The sequence below is a fragment of the Aquila chrysaetos genome, chromosome Z, assembly GCF_900496995.4.
Source record: "Aquila chrysaetos chrysaetos chromosome Z, bAquChr1.4, whole genome shotgun sequence".
Taxonomy (NCBI): Eukaryota; Metazoa; Chordata; class Aves; order Accipitriformes; family Accipitridae; genus Aquila; species Aquila chrysaetos.
Window position 1 is genome coordinate 52133204 of NC_044030.1, and position 14140 is coordinate 52147343.

Genomic DNA, 14140 nt, shown 5'->3' on the forward strand with positions numbered 1-14140 from the left:
GTATTCCATACCATGGGACGTCCCATCCAGTATAGGAACTGGGAAGTGGGGGCGGGTAATCGCCGCTCAGGGACTAGCTGGGTGTCGGTCGGCGGGTGGTGAGCAATTGCACTGCGCATCATTTGTACATTCCAATCCTTTTATTATTGCCGTTGTCATTTTATTAGTGTTATCATTATTAGTTTCTTCTTTTCTGTTCTATTAAACCGTTCTTATTTCAAGCCGAGAGTTTTACTTCCCCCAATTTTCTCCCCCATCCCACTGGGTGGGGAGGGGAGTGAGCAAGTGGCTGTGTGGTGCTTAGTTGCTGGCTGGGGTTAAACCATGACAAATACCCTACTTAGGAAACAATGTTAAATTCTATAATTTCTTTTCATGTAAAAGAATTGGATATTTTTTTCTTTCATGTTCAGGTTCAAGAGGGGGAGATGAAAGAGCTGGATCTCTCTGTTATCAATGCAGTTGATCTGGATGTGCCTCAAGACTGTTTGGTATTTGGGGTTGTGCAGAGGCCCTGGTATGGGTTCCTTATTAATGGAATTCATGGCAATGATATTCTACAATATAAACAGCTAATTAACCATGACCACCACAGCCATGAGTTGCTTGTTCATGACTTTTCCATGGAGCTACTGAGGAATGGTAGGTGCAGCATTCTTCTGACATTGGTCATTCATTCCTTTAATGAGGCAGGGTGGCACAGTAAGGAACCTTCACCACTTGTTTATTCACTTGCCTTATGTGTATTTCCAAGACAATGGTTAGGAATGTAAGTTAAACTATTTAATGCTAATATTGTCTATTGATTTTTAGGAACTGTCAGTAAAATCACCCTGAGAGGCCTACATGTCAGAAGGGGTAGTAATATGACTAGGGAGACCATCTGAAAAAAATAAGGGGAATATTGTAACACATCAGCAAACAGATTTCAAAATGTTTGACAGCACCTGGAACAGAGACAGGGAGACCGATTTAAAAACATATTAACTGATCATAGGGTTAAATATTGCTCTAAATGAACACAGAATCATAGAATCACAGAAGGGTTTGGGTTGAAAAGGGACCTTTAAGGATCACCTAGTCCAACCCCCCTGCCATGGGCAGGGACACCTTCCACTAGACCAGGTTGCTCAAAGCCCCATCCAACCTGACCTTGAACACTTCCAGTGATGAGGCACCCCCAACTTCTCTGGGCAACCTGTTCTGGTGTCTCACCACCGTTATTGTAAAACATTTTTTCTTTATGTCCAATCTAAACCTACTCTCTTTCAGTTTAAAACCCTTGCCATTTGTCCTGTCACTACAGGTATTCATAAAAAGTGTCTCTCCATCTTTCCTATAAACCTCCTTTATATATTGAAAGGCTGCAATGTATACCTTCATCATACCTTCATATACCTAACTATAAAGGTATGAACTGGGGCTTTATAGCTTAGCATGATCAGTTAACCTGGTTTGAAGCAGCAAAGCTCTTTCAAGTACATGTAATTAAAAGGTGTATTTAATGCTGCCAAGAACATAGTGGATTCTTCCAGACTGTGGCCATTCAGTGAAATATGGGATCTATCAATATAAAGAGGGACATGGATTCAATCCTGCCACTCAGGTTGCAGTTCAGCCCTCAAAACCCGAGGAAAGATTTTTTCTTCTCTCTACCTATCTAATATGAACCTTCAGAAATATCATGTCCCCACCCCATATTCCTCAGCTCTCCCAAATACTGTTTTTTACTTTCTTCCAATTGCTTGACTTTTCTTTTTTCCTGTCCACAATGGTGGCCAAGCCACCTCCAGGCCAGATCTTCTGGTTGTCCATGGTCACAGTCACAAGGCCAGCTGTCCTCCCCAATACTTGTTTAAAGCTCCCTGAGGATTTTTTAAGGCACAGAAAAGTGCTGCCTGATAGTCTCACCCTTTCTATGGTCCCTCTTAAAATGAACTGGAATGAGGAGAGGAGAAGAAATGTGCCTTTTTCAGACTGGCAGACACTCTTTTGTGAAGGGAGTCACTCCTTACTCAGGTCAGGCTGGTGTCTTTGAGTCAATAGTAGGTTGTGTCAATAGTAGGTTGTTAGATTAATGAGCAGCAGTGGCTCACCAAGCTCATCTTTCGGTAGCTGAAACAGCTTGCTGTGACCAGGGTGTGTGGGGAGGGGAGATGGAAGATCGGTGATGGAAGCAGAGTGAAATGATGTGAGAGATTTTGCAGGAGTCAGATTTATTTGTTCTTTTCATTTCTCTCCCCCCCGCCCCCCACCCCGGCTTTTTTTCCTTCCCCTGCCCCCTGCATAGGAATGAAGCTGATGTACATGCATGACAATTCGGAAAACCTCACTGACAGCTTTAAAATCCAGCTATCAGATGGGAAACATAAAGTCCTCAGAACCATTTCAGTAAAGGTCATTCCAGTTAATGATGAGAAACCAGTGCTGAGCAAGTAAGCCACATGTTCCTGTCTCTGACAGAGGGACGAGTTCAGACAAAATGATCCAAAAGTGATCAAAACAGCAAATCGGTGACTGATGGGGAGAGGATGCCATAACTAGTCACAGACAAATGTCAATACAGATGTTTCTATGTGGGTCTCTATCAGCCTGTTTAACAAAAACATTTTTAGTGAAAGAAGGGCATGCTTTAATGCTGCTCAATATTAAAAGAATAGAGAAAAAAAAAGGGGGGGAACATGCTTGTTTTGTCTTTCGCAACCTACTTCAAGATGTTTGCCAGAGAGCCCTGATCTTTGCACACCTCTGCTGGCCACTGACCACTATGGTATTGACTGCAGTTACTTTGCTTTCCCCTTCCCATGGGCAACTGCCTCTCTGAAACACCTCTCTGAAAGCAGATCTGGGTTTTGGCATGAGACACTCCACAAAATTGATGCCTCCTTGCCTCAAGGGGGAAAGCCTTTCAGCTTAATGATTCTCTTCCATTATAAAACTATTGTTCACCCATAATTTAATTTCTGAAAAGGTACACGCTAACTTCCCTTACAGTTTAAAACTAGGAGTCACAAATAAATTAGATGTGTTCAGAAATTGTCTGGCAGACCATTTGCAGATAGGCAGCTGGCTGTGAGAGAGCCGAACCTCCTGGACATTTTAACAAGGAGCTTGTCCCTCGGGATCCCCATTTTGTAGCTGATGACCTGCCACAGAGTACCAGGGCCTCTGTCCTCCTGGCTGCTTTCCAGCCCCAGGCAGGCAGATGAGGAGCTGGGGGCCCAAAGGCTTTGGGGGGTATAACTCTGAACCTCTAAAGTTTGCATTTCAGAAATGACTCACAGCCTGATAAGCAGCCTGCCACTAAAGTGGGAATTTGTGATCCCTCAGGATATTTGGCCTACCTTCAGATCTGACCTAAATTTCCCATTGCAGTGAATTTTGAATGTTTTGTTTACCATGTAGAGCTTCCTGCATTAACAAATGCTAGTTTTATAGTTGAAAGATTATCAAGCACCACATAACGCTGAGAAAGTCCATTTCTAGTTAGAATAAAGGGTATAGTTTATGTATTCACATCATGTAGTGATAATTACTGATAATTGCCTATTTGTTCATCACATGATAAAGATTGATAGGGCATTTTCCACCCTTTCTCTCTGAAGGAAGGTGATGGAGTGCAAGAAGACAAGTGGTTTTAGCTTTGCCCACCTGGATCCAGAAACTGTTGCTGCCTTGTCTGGCGATGTTAGATCTCACCATTTGCCATTCCTCTGGTGAACAGTAGCACATAGTGAGCCATCTACTTGCAAAACAGCTATTTCACTGTAATAAGTTACTGTTTCTTGCCTGTTACTCTTCCACTGAGATGCAGTATGCTGCCAGTGGTTAAGCAGTAGTGCTTTAACGAAACATGTTCAGTTTGGCATTGAAGTGGTTTAGCTGCCACATTCAGCCAACACATCTTTCCTGTGGGGTAAGAGCTCCCTTATGCCACTGCAGTGTTTTACAGGTGAACATTTGGCAACACCTGTAAGCTTTTTCTCACCTTTTGATCTGCGGGCACCTTTCCACCCCAGGGAGTTTCAGCTCTCATCTCCATTAGCTATGGTCAACAGACTGAAGAATCTGGGATGGGATGTTTTTGGCTGGCAAACAGCGGCTCTTATTCACAGTGATTGCCAAAAACTCAATCTGTCACCTCTTGGATTGTGTCCTATAGTGAGGAGTGCCCTTGGGGAATGTAAGGCCCTCACACATTCGCCTTGAAGCTTCTTCTCAAGATGAGACATGTGGGCGCTAGAAGGACTTAAACAACTAACTGCTATGCAGAAAAGTTAGTTGGGATTAGACAGCATTCAGGGTGTAGCTAAATGTGTTTATCTTCACTTATTTTTTTGTTTGAATCTTCTCTTCCTGTCTCATACAATGTTTGGGTCAGACACCTGGTCCTTCTTTTTGCATAGTCCCAGCATGTTTATTGCTGGTATGAGCAAATCATTAAGGTTGCTTGATCTGTCATTACTATGACTTGCTATCCTTTGTCATATGACTCCATTTTCTTTGCTTCTCATTTTGCCAAACATGAGATTTCTATGTCTCATATCCATATCAGTTTGAATATGAAACTTCAGGAAAAAAATCTCCACTCTTTCTGAGAATAATAAATGTGTTTTCCAAAATCAGTAAATAATTGTGACAACTTCTTTGGAAATCTCAGCTGTCACTCTGCTTTGGAGCAGGCACTTGCAGCTTGGCAAAGGCAAGGGCTGTCATATGAAGAATGTGTCTTTAGCAATTCTTGTAAAAATCTATCTGTATTTGGCCTTTGAAATAGCATGGCCTGCACATGCTCAATTGTGTCCAGCCAGAGCTTAGCTGCCCAAATGCCTAGGGAGTCTGTCCTTTTCCAACCTGCTCCATGGCCCCTGGGCAGATTAGCTTAAGCAGGTCCCATCCCTGGGGTGAGTGAATATGCTGAATCCCCTCCAACCTCCTTGAAACTTTTATATAGTCTAATAATACTGTTCGACTGCTACACTGCAAAAATATAAGACAGCTAACAGCAAAATGATAAAGCAGGCTGTGCAGAGGCAAACTGGAGGATGGTTACTAGCTGAGAATGGAAACAGAGGAGACATGATCTGAGAATCATCCTGGAGCAAGAGTCTGCTTGAATTTCAAACTATGTGGGATTTTTTTTCCCAGAGCTGCCTCAAATTTTATTTGTGGCTGGTGATAGCCATATCTGCCAAGGAACAGGTGGCCTTAATCTACCTTTCTGAATCAAGAACCAAGGAAAAAATCTGCAATGGGGAGCATAGAGAAGAAGTCAGTTAGGTCTTTGTAGTGTCTTTAAAGATTAAGGCGAGCAGTGATAGACTAGTCATTTGAAAGACAGTCTTTTCTCTAATGAACAATCAGTTCATTACAGCCAGTATTGCTATGGTCTATAGTAGCAGTAACGTATAATACAGCCTATTGGTTTACATTGTCCTCTTCTTATAAATTGTATGATGGTAAGCAGAATAGGGCCCAAGGGAAGAAGGCAGACATGGTAAATCCCAGGTTGTTGTAGGTATCTGCTTTGTTGTTTTTCGCCATTGTAAGGAGAAGCTGGTCTACCCTGTTTGCTTTTTTTCTATTTTGAACTGAAATAGGCACCCTCCTTCCGTTCTTTCTGCAGTTGTCATTTCTGTCAGTATCTGGGTAATCCATATTCCTGGCAGAGAAATTATGTGTTGCAAAGGTTACTTTTCTTTTATTGCATCAATATATGACTTTCAATTTTTGCAGGAAAAATGATATAGAGGTGAACATGGGTGAAACTCGAATAATTTCTAGTGCTGTTCTGTCAGCGGAAGATAAAGATACCCCCAGGGAGAGAATTTACTACTTATTTGAAAGACTTCCAGAAAATGGTCAGCTTCAGCTCAAGGTTAGTCTTTGTACTTCAACAAAAAGCAGGCATGCAGAGAACTCTCCCTTTTTAGGGTAGAATGAAGTTCACCTTCCTTTTCTCCCAAATGTCTGTCATGTTTTGAAGTAGAGGGCTGTGTCCAGTTTGATTGTTGAAAGTGGTTGAACTAAAAGATGATGCTGTCCCAGAGGCTTTGACACTAAAGGCCAGATCCTCAAAAGAAGGAGAGGGAGGGTGAAAAGCATGGCAGATCATCTGAGGTGACAATGGAGAGAGATGCTGGGAGAATCAGCCCATGGAGGGGGAAAACCAAGCATCAAAGCTGGGAAGGGGTGGGGGGTGGGGGGGGAAGTCTTTGATCAAAAAAAAAAGTGACAAGTAAGCCATTACTTCAGTTACTTCAGGGTTCATAAATAATGGAGAGAGATGTGTGTGAAAGACTGAGTAATAAATAATGAGCTAGAAGAAAAGTATGGGAGGAAGGAAGGGAAAAAAGGAAGAAGATGGAAAGGATCTAGCAAAAGGAAAAGCAGAAAATAAGATTAGAAATGGAAGGAAACAGATGACCATCTCTTGACCAAAGACAAGCCACAGGAACAAAGACAGAAAAAATGCCTGTTTTTAATTGCATGTCTATATAATAGAAAAAAAAAAATCAGTTTCTAAGACCTCTGAGCCTGCAAAACATTTTGATGCTGGATCCCTGCAAGAATCTGTGGATCACATGAGACTTGTGAATGAAAGGGGTCCCACAGACTAGGGTGAGAGACAGCTACTGGCTGGAGTCTGACAGTTTGAACAGATAGGGTACTGACATGTATTTGAGCTCTCTGTCCTTGGTAGCCTTTGCTCCAAAGCTAGTAACACTGTTACTAGGCTGAATGTCAAATACACGGGTCAGTCCCATATACGGTACTATCCTATCTTCAGAAAAACAGGAAATTTTATTGGGCAATTCACATTTTTCTGTCAGAGGACCTCTGGGGCTCTAAATTTCTGTGCTTCCCTGAAGTTCCCCATAGGTTCATTTCTGATATCCCTTGAGGTATGGTTTGGGATAGAACCAAGAGCAGCTTTGTGAAGTTAAGAAATAGAAAACACAAGCTGGGTCAGGAACCATTTCATTTTCATCTTGTTGGTGTCTCATTGAGATGTGTGCAGAAATGTACTTCCTGGAGTAAAAGTGGCTAAACTCCATTTACTCCATTTTATTCATGATCACGGTATCTTCTCCAGCCTTACAGCTGCTTGGGAACACCTCCAGCTATTTAATGCTCTTCCAAACTTACTATGACGGAAGACTCTATTGCTTAGAAGGGAAGCCAGGTAGCTGCCACTAACAGTCTGCAAAGAAATACAATTAACTGGGGAGGATGGATGGGAGACTATCTGTTTAATGAAGGATGTTTATTCTTTCTAGGTAGGCCATGGCTGGATGACTCTCCAAACTGGAATGAAGTGCACTCAGGAAGAACTGGATATGAACCATGTGAGATATGTCCATACAGGAGCTATAGGGTCCAAGAACCAAGACAGCTTCACATTTTATCTGTGGGATGGGTACAACAGATCCCCAGCTGTGGACTTCTACATAAATATCAAGGACATGGAAAAGGGTAAAGCTCTACCAGACTTGGCATTTTACAGTACCTGTTTCTGAAAGAAAAATTATCTGAGTATATGTCCTGATCCTTCCCTGAGCACTATATAGGCCCTTGGCAAATCTCCCTGCAGATCCTGAAAGTCTGCCTGCTTGGATTTCACTGCTGGCCAGACCCCTGATGTTCCTGCTGGTGAAGAAGTGATCCTGGGATTTGCAAAGGCTCTGCCTAAGGCAATGTGTTATACCTTGCCTCCCAGGACTCCCAGCTACTTTTCAAATAGAGTTGAAAATATCCTTCTGAAACTAGCTTTATGCCTGAGTAAATCAAAGCACAGAAAAATGGCAAGAATGCAATAAGGTAGGCAAAACACTGTTCAGAAACAGCTCTGTCTCCCAGGTTTGCACTCCAGTCTTATGGTCTCTCTTCCTTTATTGCATCCCTATTAGAAACCTAAATTAGACCAAGCTAACCTGACAAGATTGGAACAAGGGTTCAGAGAAGTTGTGCTGTCTCCATCCTTGGCAGTTTTCAAGCTCCGATGGGATAAAGCCCTGAGCAACCTAGTTATGGCTTATCTCATGGCTGACCCTGCTTTGAGCAGAAGGCTGGACTGGAGATATCCTGAAGTCCTTTCCAGCCTGAAATTCCCTATAATCCTACAGTCCTATGATTTTTCTACTGGTGATGGCTTGTATGTGGCTAAAAAATACATAAGAGATCAACTTACAATTCAACTATTTTAGTGTTGTTTTGTCTATCCTGCAGGAGACATTGCTGTTTCCATAAAACCTCTTAGAGTGCCAAAAGGAGATCGGGGCTACATTACAACCGATGTCCTCCTTGCACTGGACGGTACTGACAAACCAGAGGAACTCCTCTATGTGATAACCTCTCCACCCCAGTATGGACAAATAGAGTATGTCAGCTACCCTGGCATCCCCGTTACAAGCTTCAGTCAAATGGATATAGCAAGACAGATAGTCTGCTATGTTCACAACACAAATGCAGTTGTCCCTGAAGATATATTCAGGTAAGGCATAACATCCCACACCCCAAACTTTTCCCTTGGATTTCTTGGGTATTTAAAAAAAACATACAACACAAAACAAACAAAAAACCCCCCAAACAAATTATTAAAAAGAGGTGGTAGCTCTGTGGGAATTCTCAATATTTATATAGCAAAGAAATTTCTACTATAATACACATAGTTGTGACTCCTTTGGTAATAAATGCATTTTCTAATTGATGCTGAAACTGTAGCCAGAGCCACATTTACTCAGTGATACTAGCTTCAATATTATTATAGCACCCAAACATACACAGCTGTTAAGATTTAAGAGGGGAGGAAGGACTAAGAACATACTTTGTGGAATTTTCCTTTGGTTTCTTGCTACAGCTGGATGTAGTAAAACTGGTCCATCCAGGTATTAAGTAACTGCTTTCTTGTCTATTCTTATTTATCATATTCATTCAGTTCCAGGCCTTTTGAATCCATAAGCAGTTCTTGAACACACTGAAAACCAGTCCACTTACCCATTCTGATACCACAATACCTCCAAAATTCATGTAGACAATTGGATTTTGGGGGTAAACCTGGTTACCTATAGGCCCAGTACAGCAGACTAGTGATATTTAAGTTTACTTTCACCTGGTTCTGAACCTTCTCCTTAGACCAGCTTAGACTATGTGTACTCCTGAAGTGAATATTTCCTTATTTTGTTCTTAAATGAACCTCCCTTGGTTATAGAGTGGAATGATGTAATGAGTTATCATCAGATAAAGACAGAGTAGATGTATTGTTGTTCAAAGTCTCAAGGACAGTTTTGTAAAAGAGAGCAAAGTCAGGAAAAAAAAAAGTTCAGAAATAAGGAAAAAGTTTCTAAAGGAAGAATGCTAACTTCTTGCTAGCATTGGCAATTTCCCCTGAAAACAGCTTTTGACAGAAAATGGACTTTCTGTAAAATTCCAATTTTCCCCACAAAAATAAAAGCTCATTGTTTTTCAATTTGTGACTAAGAAAAATGAAGGACTTAGCACCTAAGATTTGCTATTCAGAAGAGACCCCTTTTTACACTCTCTCATGAATAGATTCTTGATCTGAATGGCATTTTCCATGATGCATGACGAAGATTCAAGAACATGTTGCATCATCCAGTTTGAGAGCTTTTTTACAGGCAAGTCAAGCAAGTGGGGCATGAAGACATCAAATAAACCTCCCTATGACACTGAGACAGCTTAGGATACATTATCTAGAGTTAAGCCAAAAGTAATTTGGGGGCTTTCCTCAGTTGAAATATTTTAAACTATCCCTTCCACTAAATTCAATGTGGTGGAAGTTCTAGTTAGGAGATTTGTCTGATCCACTTGTAGTCCTAACAAAAAAAGTGAACAAATATTCTCTGGCTTTATGTTTCTCAACTGTGAAACACTATGACCAAAATTAGAATTAGCTTAGACAGTAATGTTGCAGTCTTGCCAACCCTAGGTTGGGCAGTGTAGGAGTGGCTTGCATCAGTATGACTTCTATACCACACTAATGAAAGCAGACCAAACAATTCTAGGGAAATTGTGCATGTGGATAAACCCAATGTCTTCTGTTTAGGCCAATGGCTAAGAACCAAACTAGAAAGTCAGCCTTATAAAAGTAAGGTTATGATGCTTTAATAAATATTGATATTCAATAACTATTTTAATGACAATAATTGATGTTGCTTGATGTTATCATTTGGAAAAGAATTTGGCTTTGTGTAGACATATAAATATTGTGGCAGAATATTATTATTATTTAAACAAGGAATGGTTACATTAATTATATGGGTAATTAGGGAAGGGGGGGCGGGGGATTAGCTGATCAGATTTTTACTTTCCACTGAAGTACTTCCTTCAGACGTAAATTTGCCTGTATTGTTTGGTGCTGCTGGCCTGGAAGAAAGATTTGGCAGTGCTTGTTTGGACAGATGACTTCAAGTAATTAGCAACCTGACATCAGATGCTGGCAGCAGGATACTAAAAGAACATGTTAATGTCCTCCATTTTGACACGCTGGCTCGATTTTGTAATGAGCTGGCACTATTTATGATTCCATTTTTATCTTTTAAATGCCATGACAGATGGTAGGTCCTACAGCCAACTCTGTTGCCATCAAACTGCAGAAAGCAGGAAATGTTGGTAATGGTGAAATCAAACCATGCAACATGTCCTCCTAACTGTGCCTGAGAGTTGTCCCCTAAATTTCATCAGAGTGAGAATATTGGCTGCTCTCTGTTCCTAAGGAAGAGATGAAGCAGCCATAAACCAGAAATAAACAACCAAAATCTCCCAAAGTGCAGAAAAAAGGACATCTTGGACACAGGCAACTTCATCACCTGAGAAATCAAGTGGTGTACTACATTTGCATCATAAATTTCAGTCTGATGTATGTAAGCAGGAGGCTTGCTCCTATTTGGTATTCTGTAGAAGACTGGACGAATCTTCAGTTTCATGAACTGAATTATCTAAGTCTTTCACTTAAATATTGTTTGAGACATCATCCAAATGATTTTACAGCCATCAAAAGAACTCACTTCCGCTGCAGTCTTCCAGACTTTTTGAGAGATGGTTAAGGTCTTCACTGAATGTGTTTTGCTTTTTTTTTTTCCTTAGCATAGTATTTATCATCATTGTTCTAGTTCTGTATTTGATTTCAGCTAGATTACTAACAGCACAACACTTTTACCATTGGCACAACAGCATTAGGTCAGTGCAGACAGATGTCTCCAGGTTCCCAGCTGGGAATACCATCCTCAGTAAACATATTTCTAACTGCTATATAGTCCCTGGTCTGCCTATGCTCATTCCCATCTGTTTCATGGCATCCTGCCAGCTTACAAGTTGATCAAGCCCTAATCATCCAGCATTGGTGAAGGCAGTGAGGAGTTTTAGATGGACAGTCTGTGTGACACAGTAAGCTACTCCATGACCTACTGAAGGTCACTTACATTCAAGGCACACAACAATAGGCCAGGTTCTGACGCTGTAGTTATTTAAATACTTCTTTGAGGTCTGCAGTCAAGAAAGCAATAGGAGGCAGATAATCTAAATGTCAACCAGTCCCCATTTCACTTATGTACGGTAGAAGCACGCTAGGTGGAAAGCAGCCAGCTAGGCTGGCTCTCATGTTGTCTGAAACAACCATCCCATGACACTGTCCCATACACGATAACTGCATAAATGTAATTGTATGTGCATTTGAAGCACTGGGTATTGGAGGGCGGGAGAAGAAGGAAGGTCAGGGAATGTGAATAGTCTACCACAAGCAAATTTGTTTGCAGAACAGACTCTGCTCTGGCTCAGGCAGAACTCACCTGGGTGAAAACCACTCTCCAAGATGCTTTGCATGTACTATGCAGCATAACCACAGAAACTTCTGTAGAAAGGTAACTCTTACATGCTATATGGTGATGGGGCACAAAGGATCATGAGACATTTTCAAAGCAATTTTTAGTTTCATATACCCTCAAAAGTTTTTGTTACAGGCATGACAATGTGCAATGTAATTGCTTTCAGAAAAATTACTTAAGTAATAATCTTGACAATGAAAGCTAGGATGAATTTTGAAGACTAAAAGATTGGTTTTCTCTTTATTTTTATCCACAACTAAATTTGATAATACTTTTCTGCAGAACATGCTGCACTTGTATGGCAAAAGCCCATACACAGCTGGTAGGCTTCCAACAGATTTTCTCTCCAGCCTTGGGCACCTTTACCTTTCTCTTGTTTAGAAAAGAAAAATCAACTGTAGAGCATAATCAAATCTTTAGTATATCTAAAGAAATATTACTGCTTGAGGGAGAATTGTAAGAAACTATGCTGCTATTAATAGAAATTCCCAGCATGGGATAAGAACTTTGCAGATCTGACCCTTTGATAAACACATGGTATAGACATCTACATTTTTAAAATTATCCTAGCAACTTGTATAGTTCTGCCCAGTATCTCCCACAGAATTTTAATATTTCAGCAAAACCTCATTTGAGTTTTGTAAAGAAACATAAATCAGTTCCTCTGAATGTACAGAAATTTACAGATACATTTAGTGTCTAAACAAACCCGTGAAGTGTGATAAAGATGGATCTTTTTCCAGCTTGCTTTTTTAGATAGTTTTGGGGCTATTGGGTACAAAAGGCGTGTAACAGTGAACAAAAAAAGCCCATTGTCCAGGCAGACCATGCACTTCACACACCTCTTTCTGTAAGTTGTAGACAAAGCCAGCACTTCCACTGGCAGTTGCCACTGCCAGGTAGCCAAGTGAAGATATACTTAAGGATGTGTACAAACATGTAGGTATCCCAGAGGGTGCAATAAGCCCCACAGCCAACCTGCCATTTTAGATCTGCTCCATCTGTATCTGAGCTAGAAGATTAGATCAGCTCTGTTATGACTGCTGAGATTGATGTGCACATCCTCAAAGCCATTCCTCTGGCATCTACTCAGATTCCTGCAGATGCATTGTAACTCTTGCCATTTACCTGGCCATCTGCTTTCATGTTTTTTAAGTTATATATTCACCCCACTCACAATCTGGGTTTGAGCTCAGACCAGCTCTGCTACTTCTGCAGTACCAACACAGGCAAGTCCTGCAGTAAAGGTGTGTATTATCATTTCATTTCAGTACATGGTGAATCAAGAACACATGCTGAAGACTACCTTGCCTCTCTTTGCCAGATTCATCATCAGCAATGGATTGAAGACTAAGCATGGGACATTCATGATCTCTTTGGAGGCAGTCGACCAAGCTTTGCCCATGCTATCTAGGAACACGGGTTTAAGATTAGTGGAAGGCGCTATGGCACTCCTTTCTCCTGATGTCCTGCAGCTTTCAGATCCGGACACTGCCAAAGAAAATCTTACCTTCCTCTTGGCTCAGCTCCCCCAATATGGTCATCTCTATTATCGAGGGGCTGTGCTACTGCAGTACAATTTCACCCAGCAAGATGTGGACAACGGGGATGTTGCATACAAACACCGAGGTGGCAATTCCCACATTGACAAATTTACATTTGTTGCAACAGATAGGACTAATCAAGGCTTCATCGTGAATGGGAGGGTGCAGATCGAGCCAGTGGCATTCACCATTCAGGCAAGTGTGACCACAGGCCTACTTAAAAGAGATATATAGCATGATAAGGTGAAAAATGTAGTAATTTTGATGAGAACTGGTACTTGCTGCAGGCTATGATTTAAATGAGGTATTTATCAGCTAAAATGTTTGCTTTCTGTGTTCCATGAATAATTGACCTGGAGAATTAACTGCTTGCCACAATGCATTACTCAGGCAAAGAATTTTATAGAGTGCAAAGAGAGAGACTGTATTTAAGAGAGTAAAGACATCCTGGTTATAGAGATATAAGCAAGTATATACTTATACTTGCTAAAATATTTTACATAGAAATCTCAACCCTAAAGTTGAGCCCCGCTATGGCGAGGAATGAACTTCCTCTTGATCTGCTTTCCCACTTGGTACCCTGACCCCACTGATTTGCATGTGAGGGATACTAGGATGACTGTTGATCTTCAGGTCAGGAATCTTGAATTACAGCCACTTCCTCCCACAACTGAACAGCCTGTCTTCCTTCTGGGAGTCTTTGTAAGATGCCTGCTCTGATTCTTCCTTCTTTTGCTAGGATCTTACTGTTCC

At 41.2% G+C, this 14140-nt stretch overlaps 1 protein-coding gene across 9 annotated transcripts in view; it reads left to right on the forward strand.

The window, feature by feature from the left end:
- Positions 1 to 14140, forward strand: part of FREM1 (FRAS1 related extracellular matrix 1) — a 76609-nt gene that overhangs the window by 37896 nt on the left and 24573 nt on the right. For 5 of the 9 annotated variants that reach the window (XR_003922046.1, XM_030005272.2, XM_030005273.2 and 2 more), the window contains 6 exons: positions 414 to 642; positions 2291 to 2435; positions 5737 to 5878; positions 7281 to 7476; positions 8230 to 8494; positions 13168 to 13582. Coding sequence is in view for 6 of the 9 variants with exons in the window: in XM_030005272.2 (XP_029861132.1) it covers positions 414 to 642; positions 2291 to 2435; positions 5737 to 5878; positions 7281 to 7476; positions 8230 to 8494; positions 13168 to 13582 (1392 nt within the window). In the remaining 3 variants the exon portion in view is untranslated. Of the gene's footprint in view, positions 1 to 413; positions 643 to 2290; positions 2436 to 5736; positions 5879 to 7280; positions 7477 to 8229; positions 8495 to 13114; positions 13583 to 14140 lie in introns of those variants that run through there. The other 4 variants (XM_030005276.1, XR_003922048.1, XR_003922049.1 and 1 more) reach the window with 4 other exon arrangements.